Raw genomic sequence first — 24,877 nt, forward strand, 5'->3', positions numbered from 1 at the left:
CTGCAGTATGGGACTGATGACACACTAAGGTTTCTGAGACATTGGGAACAACTAACAGCCCTCCTTCAGATGATCTAAGTCATCAAAATGGGACAGAAGGGAGCAGACACTTCTTGTGGTATCTTGGACCCAAGTTGTTCAGGGCTTTGTACATGAACCTTCATCCTGATCGAGTAACATATGGGTAGCCAGTGCAAATGCATCAACAAAAGTGTCACTTTCTGTCATTCAGCCATCAGCCATCTGCCCTCATCAGCAGTCTAGCCACCAGCAAGTCAGCTTTCAGTGCTTACCTAGCACATCAACAATAATAGTCTTCTTTCTTTCTCCACCGGCATTTTTAGCGAGAAGAGTGTATAAGCCCTGATGGCTTCTCTTGCAGTTCTTTATGACCATAGAGGAACTAATTGCAGTTTCCTCAATTTTAGCCTCCTCTGGGAGAGCTCCCTCATCCCTCTTCCAGGTAATTGTTGGAGGTGGCTTTCCCGAGACATAAGCTATAATGCGGATCACTCCACCAGCATGGACAACGATTCTGTCCTTCACATGAGCATCAAGCATGAGATCAGGAGCAACTGTAGAAACAAACAATATATTTTATATTTAGTTTCTATTCTTTTACCCACACAAAAACAAAGAGAGGCTGTTTTTTATCCTAAAACATACCTATTCTGTCCTTTATTTCAATGACTTCAGTGACATCTCCAGGCTCTCCAATACCAGCAGCATTTATTGCTCTGACTCTAAATCTGTAGAAACCTCCTTCTTTCAATCCTGCCAAAACAAACTTGGTCCCTCTTATTTCTTTATCTTTTGCCTGAAAACAAAAAGAAATTTTGTGTCTTTGGTGGAATCTACACACATGTTAAAGACGCTGTGGAAATGCTTTTCTAAAAAACGTTTCAAAAAATACATTGGATTTTGCATAGCTCACTGGCACCATCTAGTGTCACGCTTGTATATTGCACTTTACAACACAAAACGTTTTATTTGCAGCTGTGTACCTGAGTCCTTTCATTCCTTCCTCCTGAACCTCCTTACTTCATGCCTCTCCCCACACCACATCACTTACCTCCCTCCCTTATCTTTCACTCATGCTACCATTAAAAGCCACCTACGGGGAAGGGGAACAATTGGTTTTTGCTGCTTCTAGGCCACACAGATGAGTTGGTAGCCCTTTCAGTGAGTCGGTATGTTCCTCAGTATGTTCAGTTATGGAATCGACATAATGTTTCAAATAAATTTTCAAAGGCAGCATTTCACCTACCTTTTCCCATTCTTCTTTCCCTTCCTCTTTAAATTCAACAAGGTAACCAGTGACTTTAGAACCACCATCTTTTAATGGAGGAGTCCATTCAAGGTCAACGGAAGATTTTGTCCAATCAGTAACTTTTGGAAATGGAGGACCAGGTGGAGCTGGGGGGGAAAAATTATTGCACCATTCTGTCACAAGACTGTGTATTTATTATTTCTCAAACATATACCATCTATACCATCTTTTATTATATTTCCCCCTTTCACACCAAATAAATAAATAAATAAATCTTAATTACTTACAGATTGGGTCTCTTGCAGTTATTGGGTCAGACGGCATGCTTGGCGGTCCAACACCGGCGGCATTAATAGCATAGACACGGAACTGGTAATCTGAACCTTCAATAAGGCCAGGTACTTTGTAAGAAACTCCCAATGTCATAGGTTTAATAGGATCACGGTTAACCCGTGTCCATCTCTTTCCAGTGGTCTCTTTACGCTCCAGCCAATAACCCGTCACAGGGGAGCCTCCATCATATTCTGGCTCCTCCCAGTTGACGGTCATCGAGTCATGTGTGACACTGCTGACTGTTGGTTTGTCACAAATTCCAGGAACAGCTAGGGAATAAAGTAAAGAATAGAGTAAAGCAAAGCGCTGGGGGCCACATAGACCACTTATGTATGGTATTTATGCTATAGCCTTCATTTGAAGTTTCCTCTCCCAGTCTTTCATTAGCCCCTATAGAAACAACCTTTGTGAAGTAAGTAGGGCAGGGCTATACAAAGTCCTCCTTTCTCTTTGTTATACCTGTCAAGTCCTAGAATCCTGTGCTAGAGCCATGGCTGAGCCTCTTCAACCTGAAAAGCCCTTTTTACAATAGCTCTGCCCCAAATGCCAGCATTTTGTATTTCTTGGAATAGCGGAGCTGATGAAGGGTTCCTTTGCCACAGCACTGTGCTTCATTGTGTATAGCAGAGCACAAGATCACACTGATAATTGAACGTTTTATTATTTTATGGTGAAGAAAGGCAAAGATACGGTCTATCCTGTGCTAAATACAATCTAAAATGATATAAGTACAGATTCAATATTTAACATTTAAAACAGGTATGGTTTTAAGATGAAACAGAAAAAATAGCCATAAAAGATCTATTTTGGAAAAGCTTTAAAAAACTATTAGAGACATTTTAGCCATCCAGAAGATTAAAAAAAATAACAATTTTAACTTGGGGCTCTCAAGCTATCTAATCAGATTACTTATGTTTTGCTTTGCCAATAAATATAAGCGCAGGTGATATTTGAGATAACTGTATACTTACTGAATAGATTTCTGGCAGTTTCAGGTTCACTATCAAGAGGTTCCCCAACGCCATATTTATTCTGTGCCATGATGCGGAAGATGTATTCATGCCCTTCTAGTAGTTTGGGTACTGTGAAGATGCATTCTTTAGGTTCGTTGGTAACATGGACCCAGGTCCTTCTGTTTGCTTCCCTTTTTTCAATAACATAGTTAGTTATCTTAGATCCACCATCATCTTTAGGAGGAAGCCAAGAAATTGTCATCTGATCGGCAGAAATAGATTCAAATTTAATGGGTCCTTCTGGTGGTCCAGGGCGACCTGAAAAATACATTTTATAAAGCATTAATTGTTATCAAAGTTGAGTGTTATATTGTTGTGGTTGGCATCCAGCTATCTCAGGAGGAAATGGAAGAGTTTGCCTTCAGGGATGAAGCCAAACTATTGGAGAGTTACGGCGCCTGCTGTGGCTGCAGAGACTGATAACAGGAGAGACATGTTTTGAACATTATATAACAAACAGTAAATTAGGTTGCAAATGCAAAAATACATTGATATTTACCTAGCACATTCAGCCTCATCTCCTTTGAATCTGTTCCAAAGTTATTGACAGCAGTTATAGTGTACAAGCCTGTGTCTTTTCTGCGAGATTGCTGTATCAGCAAAGTACAGGAATTTTCATCCACAATCTTGTTTACATGTTGGTCATATAGCACTGGCAATTTGTCATCAGGTTTCTTAGGATGAGCTTTGACCCAAGTCAATGTCGGGAAGGGGACGCCCTTTATTTTGGCTACAATCTTGATATCTGTCCCTTCTTCTGCCTCCATAAATTCTTTGAGTTCAATAGACGGAGGGCCTACAAACAAAAGCAAGCAAAAATTATTGAGCCACTATGAATGCAGAAGTCAAAATGCTTTGCATTGCAGGCACATGATGTCTGCAGCCCTGTGCGGGGTAGACCGTGGAAATGAACACAAGAGATTGATATTGGGTTGAATTAGGCCACAACTTCCTTCAGTACAGATATGAGTAGGTTTGGCTAAGGCAATGGGCATGTATCCATCATCAGTCAACCTACGTGCTGGCTGATAAGAGACCCAATGGGGGATGACCCTGTGCTGGGGAGTTGCCCCCAACATGGACTGGGTGCCACGACAGGGCATTATTGCAAGAGGCATATTGGCCTATCATGTGGGCTCTCAGACAGAGTCACCCCTCCTGGACCCCTTTAGCGGGGTACCTGTTCAATGTAGGATTCAGCCCAATGTGAGGAGGGCATTGCCATGTGACCATCCCTTTGCCTGGCTGTGTGGGAAGATAGCAGATCTCCTGGGACTGGCCCACGGCCGCGCTGTGTAACAAAAACACTGCTCCCCCAGAGCCCCAGTTGAGCGGATATTTGAAGTGCAATAACTACTAATGCTTTGCAGCACTTACATGTCTGATCTTTGACGACGACTGGCCCAACAGTAGCTGACGGTCTGCTTGGACCTGCTTCATTCACTGCTTTCACTCTGAATTCATATTCGTCGCCTTCTTTAAGGTCTTCAACAGTAAACTTTGTTTCTTCCACATCCCGTCTATTGCACTGTCGCCAGGCTTCCTTCCCTTCACCAGTACGGTCCCAGCGAAGGCACTCCACATTATAATGTGTTACGGGAGCACCGCCGTCATTCTTTGGAGGTTTCCATGTCAAGCTTACCGTGTTCTTTGTTATAAGACCAATCTTGAGTTTGATAGGTGGGTCTGGAGGATCTGTGTGTTGTTGTTTTTTTTTTTAAAAAAGGAGCAGAGTAAAATGTAAGTACTGCCCTACAATAAAGTATCATTAGTAAAAACAAATGTCCCACTTTGCTACGCCCTTAAAGTATTTACGTATTTATTTTCAAAGAACCTGCAATCCAATATCTGCTGAGGAATGATACTCCCCAAACTACTGAGATTGTTTCAGGATATTTAGCTGAGATTTTAAAAGTCAAATTTAAAACTATTTAATTTTCTTAACGGTGGCTACTGAGTCTTTCATATGTTTTATGTGTTTAATATGTCTGGATTGCCAATGTTTTATGGAAGGTTTTCTTACTCTTTTATGATTTTCTTGTCTAAATTTTGCCAATAAAGGCTGAATGAATGCATGAATGAATGCCCCATTTTGATTTAACTTACGGATTGGATCCCTCGCTGTGGTCCTTTGAATTGTATCTGCTGGGGGTCCAACACCAAAGCGGTTTTCTGCACGTACTCTGAAGAAGTATTGTTGCCCAGCTATGAGATCAGGAATAACCAATGATGTGCCAGCACAGTTGGGATTAACTTTTGTCCAGGCTTTCCCTTCAACAGTTCTTTTCTCAATAATATAGTTTCTGATTCTGTCTCCACCATCATTGTCCGGCATTTTCCATGAAAGTTTACAGCTGCATCTTGTTATGTCACTTACTTTCAGGTCTTTTGGTGGCCCTGGAACATCTATTTCATCATGAAAACAGATTGGAAAAATCATTATATGGGGTTTTACAGTATATGAACTTTTGTATCACAAAATTAGTGAAATGGTGCAATATTAAGATTGATTAGTCTTACCTAGGACATTCACCCTGACATTTACAGTTTTCTGTCCTGCTTTATTCTTTGCTGTAATACTGTATTTTCCAGAATGACCTCTGTTACATGTAGGGATAGTAATCACTGATGTGGTATCAGTTGATTCCACCTGCACAAACCAAAACAAACTTACTTAGCAATAATAATTAAAAAAGGACTTGAAAAATGCAAATATTAGAAGCAAAATAAGTGAATTCAAATATAAGCTATTTTTTACCGTTGCATCTTCAGGTATGTTATGTCCATCCTTTAAATAAAGAAGAAATAGTAAATACACACACAAAATACTTTAGCATGAAGTTTTTAACAGTTTACTTTGTTTTGTCACTGACCTTTACAGCTTTCTTTGCATCTCCTTCAAATTCCCAAGTTACTTTGGGAACAGGACGTCCCTTAATAACTGCTGGAATTCTGATTGTTGTACCAGTACGGCAAGAGAGTAAGTCTTGTGCTCCAACATCAATAAATATTTCTGGCTCCTCTGCAAAATACAAATAATATATCATATAAATAATATAGTCAGAATTCATCTACCTGTCACATAAGTTCTCTAATAGAGTAAATTTATGCATGTACAGTAGACTCAGTAGTAAGTCTTGCTGACATTGATGGATCTTTCTTCCGGGTAAATGGGTAGGCTTGCAGCCTCAGTTGTGTATTATTCTCTTGATGATAAACAAAGATATCAAGATATATACTTGTTTGAAATGTATACTGCCCTTTAGCAAAGCTTTACAAAAACATGACAACATATAACACCAAAATATAATAAATTAGAACAATACATGAAACACCCTAGTAAAAAAACAAAAACAAAACCCTTGCTGGCCCCAAATCCATAACAATGTTGGTGTCAGGTGGGCTTTCTGAGGTGAGAATTCTATGAATTGGTGCCACCACTGAGAAGGATCTCTCTTTGATCACTATCTGCCTTAACTCATATGGCAGGGACACTTTGAGAAGAGTTCCTTCTCAAATGTATGCAGAATAATCTAGCTCCAGCTTCTATTGCTATCAGATTGATGTTGGGATTTCCCTTGTACCCATAACACCCCCCCCAATAAGTTTTCTTCACTCTTGAAAACTCTAACGTTTCAAGGAATGGACAGCCATTCCTGCATTTCAGTTTTCAAATCCTTTTATTTTTCTATGTCTACACGTTCGAGTGGAAATAATTATTTCCAACAATCCTTACCTTGAACTTCCTTGCATGGTATTTCTCCAGTGCAAAGGCTTGGCTCGGATTCCCCTGCAGCATTTACAGCCTTTACTCTGAATCTGTACTTTCTGAGCTCTTTCAGATTGGGTACAACACAATCGCAGGTAGGGAACAGCTTGTCCGGTTCGTTCACACTCTTCCAATCTAAACTACCTTCTTCTTGCATTTCGACGATATATCCTTTAATAGGACTGCCACCATCTTTTTGTGGAGGTTTCCATGCAAGAGATATCGTTGAGTTGGTTCTGTCTTTGACATCTGGGCATGATGGTGCTCCAGGAGGATCTATTGAGAAAATGCAAAATGTACTGCCATGAGGACTATGCCTCCCTTGTTCCATTGCACAACACCCCTTCAATGAAGTGAATGGAAAGTCTATCAACTATACAGTATTTCATTGCACAAAATTAGGAACATTTGCTATTTATCATGATAATAGGCACTTATAAAATGAAGCCTAACTCATTAAATATTTGACTTCAAATGCAGAGCTCTTGCACTGAAATCACAGAACCTCTATCAAATCAGGTTCAGGACAAATTGAACAAAAATTACAAAGTTGGCATTTTGTGTTACTTATTGCTTCCTTGTCTTTATACTTACAGATTGGATCTGCAGCTTCACAAAGATCTGATGGCTCACTGGGAGGGCCAATTCCAGCAATATTCACAGCCATAGCTCGGAACTGGTATTTCACACCTTCAATCAAACGCAGCACATTGTATTCCAGTCCTTTCACTGCTGGTTTTGTCACTGGAGCTCTGTTGACACGCGACCAGTAGACACCTCCTTCTTCTTTCTTTTCCAGCCAATAGCCAGTAATTGGAGCTCCACCATTGTCTAGTGGAGGTGTCCATGTTACCAGCATTGATGACCTGGTGTGTTCTGTAACCTTTGGTTTTCCAGGGGGTCCAGGAAGACCATAAGGATCCTTAATAACTACCTTTTCGGAAAGGCATTCGTCACTTGTCCCAAACCTGTTAACGGCCCTCACTCTAAATTGATATTGTCCATTTGTTGCCAGTTTATAGACCTGAAAAGTAAAAGAAACATGATACATTATTATTTTTTAAAATCAGTTTCATATCAATTCCCTGTGTTGTTTCCAGGACTTTAAACAAAGAATAGCCAAAGGTCACCTCACAAAGGAGGGCAACAAAGGTAGTCAGTGGTATGGAAAACAAGACTTAGAAAGAAAGGATGAAGTAATTGGGTTTGTTTAACTTGGTGGGGAGATGTCTGAAGGGGGGCATGTCAACATATTACAAATACCTGAGGAAATGTCATACAGAGGGCATAAACATCTAGATCTCATAAGCTAAAGGAGGGCACGTTTCAGGTGAACATTAGGAGAAACCTCTTAAAAGTTTGACAATGGAGTCAATGAACATTGGGTTCTTCTTCACTGGAGGTCTTAAGCAGAATCTAAACAGCCATCTGTTGGGAGTGCCCAGGTTCTCATTTTCCTGCACTGAGCAAGGGATTTGACTAGGCAGACCCCTCAAACTCAAAAAGGACCCATCCAACTGTTTGATCCTAAGATATGTGTAAAACCAATTCTCGGAACTGGTTTTAGTGTATTTTGGATGTTTTCCGTGCAGTTAGATGCTATCATATGGACATCTTAAGACAGTTCTTGAAAAAATCACCTGCATGTTGCTGTGATGCTTAACAACTCTATACATCATTGGCATATCTGCACCAACTGCTACTAACCCAACTCTGAAGGGAGTGAAGTATCATTCAATACAGAATATAGGAATACCTATTTTGGCATTAAATGGAAGGCAGACGTAAAAATAGGAAATCTGGAAGATGAACAGTGTTAACATTCAGCTCAACAATTTTATAAATGGTCATTTCTCATTTAAAGACTATTCCTTTCGCCTATGAAATCAAGATTGAAGCATTACCCCAAATCGCCTATCCACAACAGTGCTGGATACTTCCTCCCAGTCAGACTTCTTTTTACTCGCATCACGCTTCTCAAGAATGTAGTGTGTAATCTCACTGCCACCATTATCGAGTGGGGCATCCCAAGTCAAACAGCAAGATTCAGCTTTAATATCCGATACGGTGAGATTTCTCGGTGGAGAAGGACGATCTAAATAAAACCAATTTAGTATTGTGTTATGGTAGAAATAAAGTAAGAAAACTTTGGCCGTTTAAGCAAGAAGCTAGATACATACCAAATACTTCAACGTGAACATTGCGGTATGCGGTGCCAAGACGATTAGAAGCTGAAACTGTGTAAGTGCCTTTATCATTCCTGACTGCTGCAGGCATGCTGAGTTCAGTTTTCGCCTCTGTTCTACTTGTTTCCTTTTTGGTGATCTTAAGGGCATCTGATGTTTTATCAATAACAACGTCATCTTTAGACCATTCAATCTTTGGCATTGGAAGACCTGTCACGTCTGCTGGAATGTTGACCGGTTGCCCTGCCATAACTTTGATAGTATCTCCTCTAACAGATAGACGCAATGTCACTGTGGGAGGTTCTGAAAAAAGGAAATCAATGCAAAAGCGATTAACCGTGTAATTTTCAAAAATATAGTGAGACACCAAATGTTCACATCTATAGGTAAAGTGTACACATTTATATTAAAGAGCCTCACCTTCATCATCCTGTACGACTACATTAAGGGGCAGTGATGGTTCACTTTCTCCAATCTCGTTGACAGCCTTGACTCGGAACTCATACATATGCAGCTCAGCAAGATTGTCCACAAGAAGGGATGTAGTTGGACAGAGTCTCTTATTGACTCTTTCGAATTCATTTGAGTCATGTCTTCTTTTGTCAACAATGTAGCCGATGATGGGGCTTCCGCCATCATTACGGGGAGGCTTCCAGTCAAGTGTAACAGAGTTTTTTGTTCTCTCTGTGTACATGAACCTCTCAGGAGCAGTTGGAGGACCTGTTGCGGCAAGAATGAAAAATGATGAGTTAAATTTGAAAAATAAACCCTTGTTTTTTGACGTCATGTTTACTGTGCAGCAGTTTCACCAGCAAACAAGGTAAAAATGCATCGTTTTATTTATTTCGGTTTATATCCCCCTGCCTCCAAGGCTAGGGACATGCAACATGCTATTTAAAGAGGAGGGAAGCTCTGCAGATGTTTACTGAAACCCACCTCTCCATCCTCAGTTTAAAACTGCCATTAAATACTAAATTAAATGGGACAATGCTATACTAACTCCAAAATGCATTGGTGCGACTCCAGTGAATTGCTGGAAGTGGGAAAGAGGTGTGTGGAGAAATTGGACTTTGTAAATCTAGAGCAGCTACAGAAAAGTTTTACATCAGAGCATCTTCGCATGCAACATTTTGTCCTTGTAGGATTATTTTCTTTTTTTTTAAAAAAAAGTATTTCCACACAGAAATGAACATGGGAAGCACTAGGTTTTCAGTTATCCCGACTCTAGAAAAGTTCTCTTTCAAGAAACTGACATGTTCTGGGTTCAACTGCAAGAATGCGCGCGCGCGCACACACACACACAGAGTGTTGTGATGATAAAGGATATAAATATATATTTTGAATGGTGTTAAAAGTTGAAATTACGGGAGGGGGATCCTCTGTTCCAAAGTGTTCTGATGGTTTTTATCAATACAAGAAGTTTTACCTTTGGGGTCAACAGCAAGGAGAGGTCCCAGTTCAACAGGTGGTCCACAGCCAAACTTGTTCTTGGCGAAGACACGGAACTTATATTCTTGTCCTTCAACAAGACCTGTTATATCACACTTAGATCTGTCTGTATCTACGGCTAGTCTCCATGTATGCATTTTGGCATCTTTCCTCTCTACAAGGAAACCTATGATCTCACTTCCTCCATCATCTTTGGGATCATCCCAGTTAAGTAGACACATCTTTCTATTTACCACCACAGGATGCAAGTCAGTAACCGGTCCAGGAACATCTGGAAAAGAAGACATGAGATGTAATTCAAGAACGCCAAATACTTAGTATATTCATCATTTCACTCTATGTAGCATTTCTTACCAAATATTTCTGCTCTGGTTGCAGCAAATTTAGAACCACTTTCGTTGGTGGCAGTAATCACGTATCTTCCATGGTCTTTTCTGAGTGCATTTTTGATAAACAGCTCAGATGAAGTGCCAACATTTTCAATCACAACTCGCTCTTTGTCAACATCTGCATCCTCTAAAGTCCACACAATTGTAGGGGTAGGTCGTCCAGTAACAACAGCAGGGAGTTTAAGAGCTTGACCTGCCAATATCTGAACTCCTGCCCTGACAGAAATATCAAATTCAACAGTGGGAGGCTCTGTATAAGGAAAAAGAGAGAGAATTGATTAATTTACAATCCCACAAACTATTTCACATTAGATTTCATTTTAAATTACATAATCACAGTACCTTGAGGCTCTGCAACTGTTACAGGCTCTGTTTCTCCAGGAGGTCCTTCCCCAGCAACATTAAGGGCGGTAATACGAAGTTTGTAATCTGCACCTTCTCTAATTCCTTTAACTATATAGCTCCGAACCTTAATAGGTCTTTCTGTGCAGCGAGACCATTCATTTGAGCCGACAAAATTCTTGTAAACATGGTAGCCAGTGATTTCACTACCCCCATTGTATAGCGGAGCGTCCCATTCAACTTCAATAGATGTTGAGCTTGTATCAACAATTCTTGGAACAGGTGGGCCAGGAGGCACTAAAAGAAAAAATACATATAAAGAGAGATGAATAGACTGAAAACTTCCCTTTTCAAACTAAGGGATAATATTATCTATCTAACAACTTACATATTGGGTCTTGTGCAGTTTTAGGATCTGAAGGGGGACTGAATTTCCCAAGGCCAGCTGCATTTTCAGCACAAACTCTAAAAACGTAAGTTAGACCTTCTAAAAGTCCTTCAACTCTAGTTTCCAGGGCATTCACACGCTCTTTGTTCACACGGGCCCAGTGGGTTCCATTGATTTCACGCTTTTCAATCCAGTATCCCAAAATGGGGCTACCATTGTCTTTAGGCTCATTCCACTTAACCAACAGACTACTGCTAGTTGGATCCTCTACTAGAGGTTTATCAGGTGCATCAGGAGGACCTATAAAAAGAGGATATGCAAATGTTAGTGGAGCTTACCAAATCATACAGAAATTTAATTTGTTTAATGCCTCTAATTTTCTCCTCCACCATATCTTTACTTGGAGGCTTCAGTTGCAATATGCAGCCTGATCTTATTCACAGTTACTTGAAATGAAGTCCCGTGATTTCAGCTGTACTTACTCCCAGGTAAATGTGTCTAGGATTGCAGCCTGAGAGCTACTAAATTAGCTGTTACATGTATTTTTCTTTACTACACAAAGGGGGCAAACTGGGATGAAAAATGGGGGCAGGGGCAGTTAGTTTGGTTCTCCCAGCATGCCTTTAAGTGAATTCAGAACCCCTTGTGAGTAGTAAAGTTTAGCTTGGTCCCTGGAAAGCCACATCCCAATAAAACGAAACTGCCTTCATGATATGTAAATATTATCTCTGTGTTATACCCTAAATGTGTAGATGCGCATGCTTGAAAGTTGTAGAGAGTGAGGGTGGGTTTTGTGTATATGGAAAGACTTAAAGAAAATGTGTGTTTTTCACAGTTCTTCTTTTTCCGCTTTTTATGTACAAATTCATCTGCAATTTATTTTACTGGTGGATTATTTAAGCATTTGCTTTTGTCAATGATGATCTTACCAGCTCAGTGTACCCATATATCTCAAGGATTTATTATTTGTAATTACCACCCACTTCACACACTTTAAGACACAAGGAGAGAACAGAATAGAAAAGTCTGATATGGCAAGTTTTACAGTCAACTAGCATGGATTGTCTTAGCTTTTTCTTTTTCTTTTTAGGATGTTGCACTCAGATGCAACAATCAGCAAATGTAATTTAGCCATTTCCTTCTGCAAGGTTTTTCTGCTGGGTTATTATAGAATTAAAGTTTTAATGTTAAAGTACAATATGAGTGTAAGGTAATAATGATGATGATGGCAGTGCCTTTTGGGAAAAATGAATGAAGCACATATTTAGATAGAGTACAAGACTTACTGAATGGATCTTGAGCTACAACAGGTTTTGAAAGACATGGAGGTCCAGGTCCTACTCTGTTCTCAGCTTTCACACGGAATATGTATTCCTTTCCTTCAATAAGTTTAGGCACATTATATTTGCAATGCCTAAGCGTTGAAGTAACGGTAACCCAGCCAATGTCGGATTTTGTGTTGTCTTTCTTTTCAAGGACGTAGTTCAATATTTCACTTCCGCCATCATCAAGAGGAGGCTCCCACTTGCAAGTGATGCTATTTTTACGAACCTCCTCAAAAACAAAGTTGACCGGTGGTCCAGGTGTATCTGTTTTGAAAACAAAAATAATGAGCACGACTTTGCACATATCACTTCAAACATTTTGATGAAAATGTATCACACACCATTATGTATAAGGGCATACCTAACACATTGACTTCACATGAAGCTTTTGCAACCCCGTGATCGTTTTCAACTCGAATAGTATATGTGCCATGGTCTGGTCTGATTGAATCCCGAACGACCAGTACAGAATCTCCTTGTCTGTGGTTGTCAATGCTTAAACGCTCGGGCAGGGACAAGTGGAAAGGCTCATCTTCTTCAACTTCACCTTTCTTCTTCCTAGTAACCTTGGTAACTCTCTTCTTAATTTCTGTTGGCTTAACAACTTCATCATTCCATAACCAATCAATAGTTGGGTAAGGTGACCCTGAAATGTGTGCTTCAAGTGCAATCTCAGAACCTTGCTTCACCTCCAGGCCAGCCTGCAGATTAGCACCGAGGAAAACTTTTGGAGCCTCTGTAACCATAAAAATATTGTTTTAGTTTATATTTGATACTGTAGCATACAGCAGAATTTGAATGCTTGCTAAAAATGAATAGGTAGTTTGCAAAACATACCAACGGGATCCACTGCTTTCACCAGAGGAGTGACATTAGAAGGTCCACTGACACCGGCAGCATTCTCTGCACGGACACGGAACTGATATTCTTTGCCTTCCTCAAGACCTTTCACAGGAGAAGTCAAAAGAGGAACCAAAAAGTCATTGCATCTTTCCCACTTCTCTCCTCCTTTAACTAACTTTTCCAAAATGTAGCCCATAATCTTGGTTCCTCCATCATACAATGGTGGTTTCCATGTGAGTGTTACTGACTTCGATGTTGGATTGTGAACCTCAAGGTCAATAGGTGGATCTGGACGCTCTGCATATTGAAAATTTAAAAGAAAATGGATAAATAGAAGGCACAGAGAAACCATTTGCCTTTTTCAGTCTTGATGATCATAAAAAAAAACTTACGCTTTGGATCTTCTGCAATCACTGGATTTCTCAGTTCAATGTATTCACCTCCTCCGATTTTATTAACAGCTTTAACACGGAAGTAGTATTCACCATTTTGTATGAGATCCTTTACATTCCATGCCAATTTGTTCTCACCAGACATCACTGGTATGTATGTTCTCCTACCAGCTTCTCTTCGCTCCAGCACATAATGTAAAATTGGGGTGTTGCCATCAAATTCTGGAGGTTCCCAGGTCACTTTACATGAATTTTTAGTTACTTCACTTGCCTTGATACTATTGCATGGTCCAGGCACACCTAATTGAAGAACAATAGGTACACATGTAGCATTTAATAAAGTAAATTGGTTTGAAAACTGTATTAAAAGAATATATATACTCGTGCGCACTAATCATATGGATGATAAACATTTATATATATAATTTACAATTCCTCAGGTTGACCTATCTCCCTATTTAGACACATGGAGATATCAGCGTTGGCTCGCGTTACATGTATCAATTAAGCAGCTACGTGTCAGGCTTCAGGGAATCAGCTTCTTCCCCCGTGGCAGTAGATAAGCAAAACAAAAGAAAAGGAGTTGTCTTACCAGTTAGAAACTAATAATTACAGAGAGAGAACAAAGAACCCATCTCCTAGGAATGGTGGTGCTCCCAATTAAGGATTCCACCCCCTTATGTCCCTATTAATCTACGTCATTACTACGTCTTGTAATCTGAGTTTGTACTCTCTGTGCTTTGTGTGCTTTCTGTTCTGCCGCTTTCTGAACTCTTCTTGACCTTGGGAAGGGCAGTGGGGGAATGCTGTCCAACGACTGTGAATCTGTTAACTCTCTCTCTTCCAGTGTTTCTTCTCCTAGCTCTTCCCCACCCAGTATTTCCCAGCTTCTGCCTTCTGAACTGTGCCCCTCTGCAAACCACTGCTCCAAATCTATACTTTCCTCCTGCTCCTGGGAAGATTCAGGATCCGGATGCAGAGGAGGGGGATGGGGAGGCGGAGGGGGAGGCTCCCAACCTTTCTCCTCAGTGCAGCCCTCCTCAGCACAGTCCCTGACACTAAGAGCTGAGCATCTTGTCACCCATTCACCATTATGAGTCTAATTCACATAATTGCCGGTAAAAGAAAAATAAATTACCTATTACTTTGACATTGATTGTACCGGTTGTTGAACCCAATTTATTCTCCAAGGTAATAGTGTAAACGCCAGCATCAGCATGGACTGCATTTGTTACTTCCAGCAAGGCAGAGATGTGGTCGCTCTTCATTGTTGTTCGGTCACCGGCTTTCAACTCCTTCCCACTCTTATGCCAAGCAATAGTTGGAGTTGGAACAGCTCTGAAGGGCACAGGGATACTTAACTTTTCACCTTCAACCACAACGAGGTCTGTAGTCTTTATATCAACAGTTGGATTACCTGTTGTTGTGTTTTTTTTAAAAAAAACAAACAGAAAAATAATTTCAATTAGTGCGCCAAAGCAATTTCACAATTTAGAATTTATTTCATGACTGTTTCGAAAACAACTATACTTACAATCTGGATCTTTGGCGACAACGTTTTCTGATATGTCTGATGGCTCACTAGCCCCTATAGCGTTGACAGCTCTGACCCTGAGAATATATTCCTTGTCAGGGACAACGCCTTCTTCTGCTTTGTATTTCAAATCTTTGACTGGTCGAGAATTTATTCTCATCCATTTTTCAGTTCCTGCTTCACAGAGTTCTATATTGTATCCAATTATAGGACTGCCGCCATTTTTCTCTGGGGGTTTCCACGCAATCGAAATGTGTTTTCTTCCTGCGTCTGTCACGTGTAAGTCCAGAGGAGGTGAAGGAGGGCCTGCAGGAATACATAAGTAATGTTATTTTCTGCCGTTCTATTTGGCACAACACATATTTCACTGATTATAATTTCCAATGTTCGTAACTCACTTGTTGGATCTTCAATTGCCAGGATGTCAGTCGGTTCACTAGGGTGACCACAGCCGGCTTCATTTTCAGCACGGACCTGGAACTGCACCTCTGTACCTTCTATGACATCCGTTACTCTGAAATTGCAGTCAGGGCCTGATGTTCTGCCAGCTTTCACCCAGCGCGTGCCAAGCTTCTCTTTCTTTTCAATAACGTATCTGTGTGAAGAACAGATGTTTATAAGGTGCATGAATCCATACAATTCAAACAACAACAACAATAATAATTTTTTATTTATACCCTGCCCTTTCCAGTGCAGAAAACCGGGCTCAGGGTGGCTAACAACAAATTTAAAACACTTCATTGATACAACAAAAAACAGCATAAAATACAGTATAAAACGTGAATAACAATAAATTCAGAATTCAAAAATCAATTTAGGGGGGAAATCCATCCAATAAACATTAGATGATCACCAGGGCTAGCTGGCTAAATTAGTCCTATTTGGGCCAGTGAGGAGACCAGGGGAGAATTAGCTGTGGGATCCAGAGCGGGTAATCTTCATAAAAAGGGGAGGGGGAGGGAAGGAAGGGGAATAAAAGATCAGGCCAAGTAGAAAGATTTAATCAAGAACGAATCATTCATTTAGATTTGAAACATTGCTCATCTAATAGATGTGTATAATGAACACAATAAACTTTGGAACCTTTAAAAATAAATTTTCTCTATTAATCATCTCTCCCTGCCCCAGATTTTATACTCTTTCCCAATATATTCTGTCTGTCTGTATCTATCTTTCTATCTTTCTTTCTATCTATCTAAAAATGTATATGCTGCTTGATTGTAAACTGAACCTCTAAGTGGTTTACAAAAAATAAATATAAAAACAATTCTCTTTTACCGTAGAATTGGTCTGCCACCATCATTCTTAGGGGGTTCCCATTTTAGGTCGACATGTCTCTTTGTCACTTCGACTGGTGTAAGTGCATATGGTGCTCCAGGGGTAGCTAAATTAAATAATATTGATAGTTAGGAAAACAGAAATTTAAAAACGATGACATAGTTTGTTGAAGCTGAATTCTGAGTGTGTGTACTTGAAAACTTACTGAAGGTGTCTTTTGCAAGAACAGAGTCCTCAATTTCACAGTAGTCACTCTGCCCCACTGCATTTTCTGCAGCCACACGGAATACATACAGAGAGCCTTCTGTTAGTGGTGTCACTGTATATTTGGTGTCCTTAACCGTAGTATCAACCGTCTGCCAGCCTTTCCGTCGTACGTCTCTCTTTTCAACGATGTAATTTGTAATAGGAGAACCTCCGTCGCGTTCTGGTACTGTCCATTTAAGGTCTGCAGTGTTTTTAGTGATATTAATGACCTCAAGCCATCGAGGTGGTGAAGGAGGATCTGTAACAATATTAAAGCAAAATATTATTAATTTGAATATGTTTTAATGTTTCCATTGCACCCTTAACACAAACCATAGTTCTAATGAATTAGTGATGATGTATTAATTGATGTATCATCTTTTACATGTGTAACATATCAATTTACAGTCACATCACAAAAGCAGCTAAAAACAGTATACCTGAAGGAGCATCTCCACCCCCATCATTCAGCCTGGACACTGAGGTCCAGTGCCGAGGGCCTTCTGGCGGTTCCCTCACTGCAAGAAGTGAGGTTACAGGGAACCAGGCAGAGGGCCTTCTTGGTAGCAGCGCCTGACCTGTGGAACGCCCTCCCTTCAGATGTCAAGGAAATAAACAACTATCTGACTTTTTGAAGACATCTGAAGGCAGCCCTTTTAGGGAGGTTTTTTAATATTTGATGTTTTATCATGTTTTTAATATTCTGTTGGGAGCCACCCAGAGCGGCTGGGGAGGCCTGGCCAGATGGGCGGGGTATAATACATTATTATTATTATTATTAATTATTATTATTATTATTATTATTATTATTATTATTATTATACAATACAAATAATAACTGAGGATGAAACGAAAATATATTCAATTGTCTTTTGCAAGTACAGACAGTGGCAGCCCCGCTGAAAGCCCCACTCCAAGTTACTGTGGAGCAGGCTTCTGATACCTTTGGGACTTGAAGAAAAAGAAGAAGAAGAAGAGTTTGGATTTGATATCCTGCTTTATCACTACCCGAAGGAGTCTCAAAGCGGCCACAATCTCCTTTCCCTTCCTCCCCCACAACAAACACTCTGTGAGGTGAGTGGGGCTGAGAAACTTCAGAGAAGTGTGACTAGCCCAAGGTCACCCAGCAGCTGCATGTGGAGGAGCGGAGACGCGAACCCGGTTCACCAGATTACGAGTCTACCGCTCTTAACCACTATACCACACTGGCTCTCAGGAGAAGCTCTCCTGCAGAATGCAATGGCCAACTTACTCAGTCTCTCCTTGCATAGCACGGGATCGCTGGGCTCGCTAGGCTCACTCTCTCCAGCTTTGTTCACAGCTCTGACTCGGAAGGAATATTCTTGTTTCTCCATAAGCCCTTTGAGGAAGTGTTCTGGTGTGGGGATGCCTTCAGCCACTCTCACCCACTCGTCTGTGCCAGTCTTTAACAATTCAATGACATACGATTCAATCTTGGCACCGCCGTCGTGTTCTGGCTTCGTCCAGTTCAAGAAACACGAGGTCTTGGCAACGTCTTTGACAATTGGCTTGCCGGGTGGCCATGGGGGATCTAGGCATGAATTGATAACTTGGTTTAGAAAACCCAGCATTATCACTTGGAGTAAGTTATAAAATTCATCTAAGAAAAATGCTTTCATACCAATAGGATCCTTCACCAAGACTGGCTCTGTTGCTCTGCTTGGCTTTCCTGGCCCAGCAAGATTCTCTGCCACGACACGGAACTTGTACTTCTTATGGAACGTGAGACCTTTAACCCTAATAGTAATGATGATAATGCTCCAATGTAAAATTTGTAATACTTATTACTAGTCAACACTATAATTAAATACTCTGCATCATCACAAGTGTACCTCGTGCATTAAAAAAATCAATACCTTTGAACTGTTCAGAGCAAATATATACTATCACCCCAAACCAGAGACTCCCTGTGTACACGGAGGAAGGACCTTCCTATTACTGTATCACTAGAAAGTCTCAGACACTGGTCAGATGTAATATAATCTGCATTTCTGTACTATTCATTAGTAGATGATATATATTGGTACTACTTAAAACTCTAAGGATGAATAATGCTTTGGTGTAATAAATATCCCTAGCTTGTATTAGAAATTCATATTACAGTTGTAATCTTGGATCTTGAATGCCTTGGTACTCGGATGTTTTGGGTCCCAAACGCCGCAAACCCGGAAGTGAGTGTTCCGGTTTGCGGACATTTTTTTGGAACCCGAACGTCTGACAGGGCTTCCGTGGCTTCCAATTGGCTGCAGGAGCTTCCTGAAGCCAATCAGAAGCTGCGCGTTGGTTTCTGAAAGTTTTGGAAGTTGAACAGACTTCCGGAATGGATTCCGTTTGACTTCCAAGGTACGACTGTACTGGGAGTTCAAAAAGCAGAAAACTATATTCATCTCTAAGAAGTTCTGATATCAGCACTAATCTTATGAGCAGCTGCAGTGATGTAGAATCACATCAGAAGTCACAATCCCACTACTGTTTCCATAGCAGAAATTGGTGCTACTGATAACACCCATAGTACAGTTGTCCTATTCAGTGGCACTGGTGGATGGTTATGAACATGATTTAGGTAAGGATATTTTCAATGGTTATTGTAGACCCAAAGTATAGACAGCAATACAATTATTCGATGCTATTACAGAGCACCAGTTAATATTTTATTCTAATGCATGACAAGGAGTCAAGTTCAAGAGTATATAAAAGTCAGCTGTTTGCCTAAAAACAAATAGCAATCTTCTCAGTTACCTAGCTATGTATTTTTTAAAACGAAACATATAATGATCTTACTTGAATGTCGTATCTTTAACTGGGATTTTATTGCAACGGACCCATTTATCTTGATCAGGGTCCAACCGTTCAACCCAATAACCAGTGATAGGGCTGCCACCATCTTCATCTGGTTCTACCCAAGTCAAGGTTACAGAATCTTTAGTGATCTCAACAGGCTGAACTCGTGTCGGAGGACCTGGCGGATCTGTACAAAGAAGTAGAAAGGGGAACATTGACATACTTGCAATTCCTTGTGTGCAAATGTAATAGGAAGCACCTGTAGCAATAAATGCCATTTCATCAAATTAATAATAATAATTTATTATTTATACCCCGCCCATCTGGCTCGGCTTCCCTAGCCACTCTGGGCAGCTTCCAAAAAAATATTAAAATACTGCAATACACCAAACACTAAAAGCTTCCCTAAACAGGGCTGCCTTCAGATGTCTTCTAAAAGTCTGGTAGTTGTTGTTCTCTTTGACATCTGGTGGGAGGGCGTTCCACAGGGTGGGCGCCACTACCGAAAAGGCCCTCTGCCTGGTTCCCTGTAACTTGGCTTCTCGCAGTGAGGGAACCGCCAGAAGGCCCTTGGTGCTGGACCTCAGTGTCCGGGTAGAATGATGGGGGTGGAGATGCTCCTTCAGATATACTGGACTGAGGCCGTTTAGGGCTTTAAAGGTCAGCACCAACACTTTGAATTGTGCTCAGAAACGTACAGTTGCCATGTAGAGGCTGCTTGAAACTGTCTCTTTGTGGCTGCTGCCGGTTCCACATGACAAGCAGTTTATGTGTACCAGCTTGCCATAAATACTGACCCTTACCCACAGGCTTATCTCCATGTCACCAATGATAGTGTGGAGACAAACATTATGGTGGGGACTGACCCACATGGAGAAGTGGTACCTATCAATGCCATGCCATGTGGAGTGGCTACCAGTGGCATAGCGTGGGGGGTGCAGGGGGGCCGGCCGCACTGGGCGCAACATCTGGGGGTTAGGGTTAGGGGCGCAAATCCACGGGTTTGGGGGGTGCAAATCCACAGGTTAGGGCGCGCAAATTACTTGCCTTGCCCCGGGTGCTGACAACCCACGCTACGCCACTGGTGGCTACCACATTATAGTTCCTAGCAGGCTCCCTTGGCAGCCATTTTGTGAGAAGCAGCCCTTTCTGTCAAGCGAATAGACTTACCAAATGGATATTTAGCAACAATAGGAACGGACTGGGCTGGTTCTCCAACTCCGTACATGTTTTCTGCGCTGACTCTGAAGATGTACTCCTTAAGTGGTGTTAGGTTTGTTACTTTGAATTTTGTTTCTTTGATAGTGGATGATAGTTTGTGCCACACTTCACTGTCTGCAGCTCTTTGTTCCAGAACGTAGTTTGTGATTCTGGAGCCGCCATCGTCTCTAGGAGGATTCCAAGTCAAAGCACAAGATACGTTTGTAATGTCAGAGATATCAAATGCAGCTGGTGGGCCAGGCTTATCTGTGGAAGCATAACAGTAGTTTGAACCTCTTCTATTCAAATATTTTGTTAGGAAAACATTGAAAGTTATTTCTATGGAAACAAAACATACCTAGGACATTAACTTCAACTGTAGCTGTTGCCCGACCGCTGGCATTTACGGCTTCAATAATATAGGTGCCGCTATCACTTCTCTTGCTCTCTGTTATTATGACTGTGGAATGGTTAGGTTTGGATTCAATGGTTATTCTTTTATCGGGTCTCAGGGTCTGTTCAGCTTTTGTCCAGCTAATCCGTGGCTCGGGCTTTCCATTTACCCTTGCCGGCAGCTCTATCTTAGTTCCAGCTTTGACAGTGATTCCAGCAAGCAGTTTCACATCTAGGAAAATCTCAGGGGCCTCTGATTTGAGAGAAGAATCGACATATTGTTAAAAAAGAACACGCAACTGTGCACAGAAGCGTTAACAGCAGAAACACATTCACCAGTGTTTTCAAGAGTATAGATTAAGTATGAGTGGGAAATCAAAAATTACCCATTGCATCCACAGCCTGGATTTCATCTGTTGGCTTGCTTGGTTTACTTGCCCCTTGCCTGTTCAGAGCCTTCACGCGATAAGCATACCATTCTCCTTCCTTAAGTTTTGTCACTTCCATTCTGTTAATCAGAAAACAAGTTCAGCGTACTGCGTGTTTAAATGTAACCATCCAATTTTGTGAAACATTTTTCTTCATACTGCAAGCTCTTACTTTGTCTCAATGACTGGCTCGCCACAGGGCTCCCATTTGTCAGTGCCACGCTGGCATTTTTCAACCAGGTAGCCTTTGATACGAGAACCGCCATCATACTTAGGTGGATCCCATGTGAGGAAAATGGACTTAGATGTTGGATCCCTCCATTTCACATTCTCTGGTGGATCAGGCACCGCTGCAAGGAGTGGGGAGGAAAAAACATGTATAATTGTCTTGCGTATAGTGTGTGCCTTATAGTGTGTCTTAGCTTTTTTAATTCTTTACTGTCTCTGGGGTGCTCTTCTCACATTGGCTGGTATCCAACAAGTACCCTGCACAACAGGAAAGACCCATTTGTGCAAGGTGGCTCCCTGATTTCTGTCAATTGAGGGTCCACTAATACTAAGCAAGGGACGCGGGTGGCACTGTGGGTTAAACCACAGAGCCTAGGACTTGCCGATCAGAAGGTCGGCGGTTCGAATCCCCGCGACGGGGTGAGCTCCCGTTGCTCAGTCCCTGCTCCTGCCAACCTAGCAGTTCGAAAGCATGTCAAAGTGCAAGTAGATAAATAGGTACCACTCCGGCGGGAAGGTAAACGGCGTTTCCGTGTGCTTCTCTGGTTCGCCAGAAGCGGCTTAGTCATGCTGGCCACATGACCCGGAAGCTGTATGCCAGCTCCCTCGGCCAATAAAGCGAGATGAGCGCCGCAACCCCAGAGTCAGTCACGACTGGACCTAATGATCAGGGGTCCCTTTACTTTTTATTTTAATACTAAGTAGCAGCTCTTCAGTGGGTACTGAGGGCTGCAGTGCAGAAGAGGGTGTGTGTGGATTTTTTTTTTGCACATAGTTCCAATTATGCATCTTTGGATCCAAGCCTCAGTTTTTCTAATATAACAGGTAAGTCATACCAAACCCTTATTGATTCAAACTCTGCTCCTTGCTTTCTTTCAATACTTATGTTGCATAGCACAAGTTACTATGTAAAATGCAGATATACAAAATCAATAGGAATAGTTAATTAAGAAAACTCACTAGCAGGTGCCGACATGTTGACAGGCTCATCAATGTAAGCAGGCTCTCCTGGTCCACATTTGTTACATGCTGAGACCCTGAACAAATATTCTTTTCCTTGAACCAGATCTGGTACAGTGAACTCTTGGTCAAGGACGTTGTCGATCACCTAAAAACAAGAGAGGTTCCAAGTAATTACAGACCCCTTTTTCCCATAGCAAGCACCAGAATATTTCATACCATCTTCAGCAATACATATTAGAAATATAGGTGTTTTGGTTTTTTAAAGAAACTGTGTACCTTGACCCATGTTTTGCGGCTCACTTCACGCTTTTCAATAAGATAGCCAGTCAATGGGCTTCCTCCATCATCTTCAGGAGCTTCCCAATTTAATTGGACTGAGTTCCTAGTTATCTCTCCAATTTGTAGTTCTCTTGGTGCGCTTGGGCGAGCTAAAAATAAATACCCATCATATTATAAACCAATTATTATATATATATATATTACTTATTCTTTCTTTGATGGAAGACTTTGGCTGTTTGGTTACACCTACTAGATTTTAATTCATGCTTAATTTTTTTAAAAAAGAAAGAAGGATTCTTACTTCTGAGTAAGCATTCTTAGGACAGACTGTTAACTGTTAATAGCTAAGTTTATGATCTCCGTTGTATTATAGGGTTTCATAACAAAATGGTACAATAGAAGTTGCCAACCTAGGCTCTCTTGGGAGGAAAAGCAGCACATAAATTTAATAAATAAACATGCTGCTGTTGTTTAGTACTATTCAGGGGTGCCAACTTGAATAAAATATTGGGGAGGCCCAGATAAGCCCTACCCCACACAATCGAACACACGTCCATCAACTTTGGGAAGGACCATCCCCCTCAGATTTTTTTTTTTTTGGGGGGGGTGAAGAGACCTTGGGCCCTAGGAGCTGGCCCCTATGGTGCTATTAATAACAAATTTGGCTTGTTGAAACTTTTGGATTTTACACACATGGTTATTTACAAAACCGGTTATATACAATTCTTCAGAATATATACTGGATTGCTCACCAATGACATTAACATTGATTTCTCCTGATACAGATGACACAGGGTTTTCTAATTTCAAGGTATAGATGCCTTTGTCTGGCCGTTCACTTGGGGTAATAACAAGCTCTGCAAAGGCTGCAGACGTGTCAATTTTCACCCGGTCACCCTGTTCTAAAACTTTGTCGCCGACAGACCATGTGGCAGTTGGGACTGGATAGCCAGTAATAGGTACACGTATTTTGACGGGATCTGGAACAGTAACCTCCAGTCCATCTTTAAATCCGCTTAAGTCCATTGTAGGTCCAGCTGAAATACAAACACAAATTATGCCGATTAAAGTTATAAACTTTCTTTTTTTCTCCACAACACCATTAAAGGGCAATTGCCTTTGGAATCTGTTTGAATGGAAAGCATTATTATAGATGCCTTCACGTGGCGTTCTATCTATTGAGAACACATCATAAAACTGTTTCATAATCTGATGAAATTAGCAATATAGAAAGGCGATATATAAGCTTGCTCCAATTTAAAGACACCTAAATGTTCAATTTAATACAATTTTTAAAAATTAAAAAATTCTGACTTGTTTAGCAATGCAGCCTTAGAGGACAAATTGTAAATGTAAAACAGTGCTACCTAGTGAATGTTAAGGGTTTCCCTCCATTTTAGTATAGCTTAGATGAGGCCTAGAGACCCTGTGGCCCTCTAGAAGTTGTTTGACTTCAACTCTAATAATCCCTGGCCTTTGGCCATACTGGCTGGAACTGGGGTCCAACAACATCAAGAGGGCCACATGGTCTCCCCACTCCTGTTTTAGACTTTTACTGCAGAGAGGGGGGCTGGTTTTGGTATCCAATGTATGAGAGCAATATTAAAGTATTGTTTTTATGAACAAGCATGAATAGTCTCAGATGAGCACAACCTTTCCTTTCAAGCTGTTGACTATGGCAAGAAACTAGAATTCAACTTACTATGAGGATCATCAGCAGTCAGTGGTCCAATAGCTTCAGCAGGATCTGACACACCAGCAGCATTTTCTGCAGATACTCTATAATAATACCTGGCTAGAGGTTTCAACCCAGTTACCTATGAAGAC

General features: G+C 41.0%; 1 protein-coding gene across 50 annotated transcripts in view; it reads right to left on the bottom strand.

The window, feature by feature from the left end:
* Nucleotides 1–24,877, bottom strand: part of TTN (titin) — a 285,454-nt gene that overhangs the window by 69,176 nt on the left and 191,401 nt on the right. For all 50 annotated transcript variants that reach the window (XM_083625041.1, XM_083625017.1, XM_083625016.1 and 47 more), the window contains 40 exons: nt 24,753–24,867; nt 23,803–24,087; nt 23,048–23,199; nt 22,769–22,916; nt 21,753–21,930; nt 21,539–21,660; nt 21,118–21,405; nt 20,730–21,026; nt 19,560–19,746; nt 18,400–18,515; nt 18,010–18,309; nt 16,717–17,016; nt 16,512–16,617; nt 15,632–15,828; nt 15,234–15,539; nt 14,838–15,116; nt 13,700–13,999; nt 13,302–13,604; nt 12,826–13,200; nt 12,426–12,728; nt 11,140–11,439; nt 10,752–11,048; nt 10,375–10,659; nt 9,998–10,291; nt 8,992–9,291; nt 8,566–8,874; nt 8,290–8,480; nt 6,980–7,409; nt 6,353–6,661; nt 5,490–5,638; nt 5,375–5,404; nt 5,137–5,266; nt 4,723–5,022; nt 3,994–4,311; nt 3,116–3,412; nt 2,575–2,874; nt 1,558–1,872; nt 1,268–1,416; nt 667–817; nt 294–575 (listed from right to left, as the gene is read on the bottom strand). In XM_083625041.1, the coding sequence (XP_083481167.1) occupies nt 294–575; nt 667–817; nt 1,268–1,416; nt 1,558–1,872; nt 2,575–2,874; nt 3,116–3,412; nt 3,994–4,311; nt 4,723–5,022; nt 5,137–5,266; nt 5,375–5,404; nt 5,490–5,638; nt 6,353–6,661; nt 6,980–7,409; nt 8,290–8,480; nt 8,566–8,874; nt 8,992–9,291; nt 9,998–10,291; nt 10,375–10,659; nt 10,752–11,048; nt 11,140–11,439; nt 12,426–12,728; nt 12,826–13,200; nt 13,302–13,604; nt 13,700–13,999; nt 14,838–15,116; nt 15,234–15,539; nt 15,632–15,828; nt 16,512–16,617; nt 16,717–17,016; nt 18,010–18,309; nt 18,400–18,515; nt 19,560–19,746; nt 20,730–21,026; nt 21,118–21,405; nt 21,539–21,660; nt 21,753–21,930; nt 22,769–22,916; nt 23,048–23,199; nt 23,803–24,087; nt 24,753–24,867 (9,793 nt within the window). The remainder of the gene's footprint in view (nt 1–293; nt 576–666; nt 818–1,267; nt 1,417–1,557; nt 1,873–2,574; nt 2,875–3,115; nt 3,413–3,993; nt 4,312–4,722; nt 5,023–5,136; nt 5,267–5,374; nt 5,405–5,489; nt 5,639–6,352; nt 6,662–6,979; nt 7,410–8,289; nt 8,481–8,565; nt 8,875–8,991; nt 9,292–9,997; nt 10,292–10,374; nt 10,660–10,751; nt 11,049–11,139; nt 11,440–12,425; nt 12,729–12,825; nt 13,201–13,301; nt 13,605–13,699; nt 14,000–14,837; nt 15,117–15,233; nt 15,540–15,631; nt 15,829–16,511; nt 16,618–16,716; nt 17,017–18,009; nt 18,310–18,399; nt 18,516–19,559; nt 19,747–20,729; nt 21,027–21,117; nt 21,406–21,538; nt 21,661–21,752; nt 21,931–22,768; nt 22,917–23,047; nt 23,200–23,802; nt 24,088–24,752; nt 24,868–24,877) is intronic.

The sequence above is a fragment of the Podarcis filfolensis genome (assembly GCF_964270895.1).
Source record: "Podarcis filfolensis genome assembly, chromosome: 1".
Lineage (NCBI taxonomy): Eukaryota > Metazoa > Chordata > Lepidosauria > Squamata > Lacertidae > Podarcis > Podarcis filfolensis.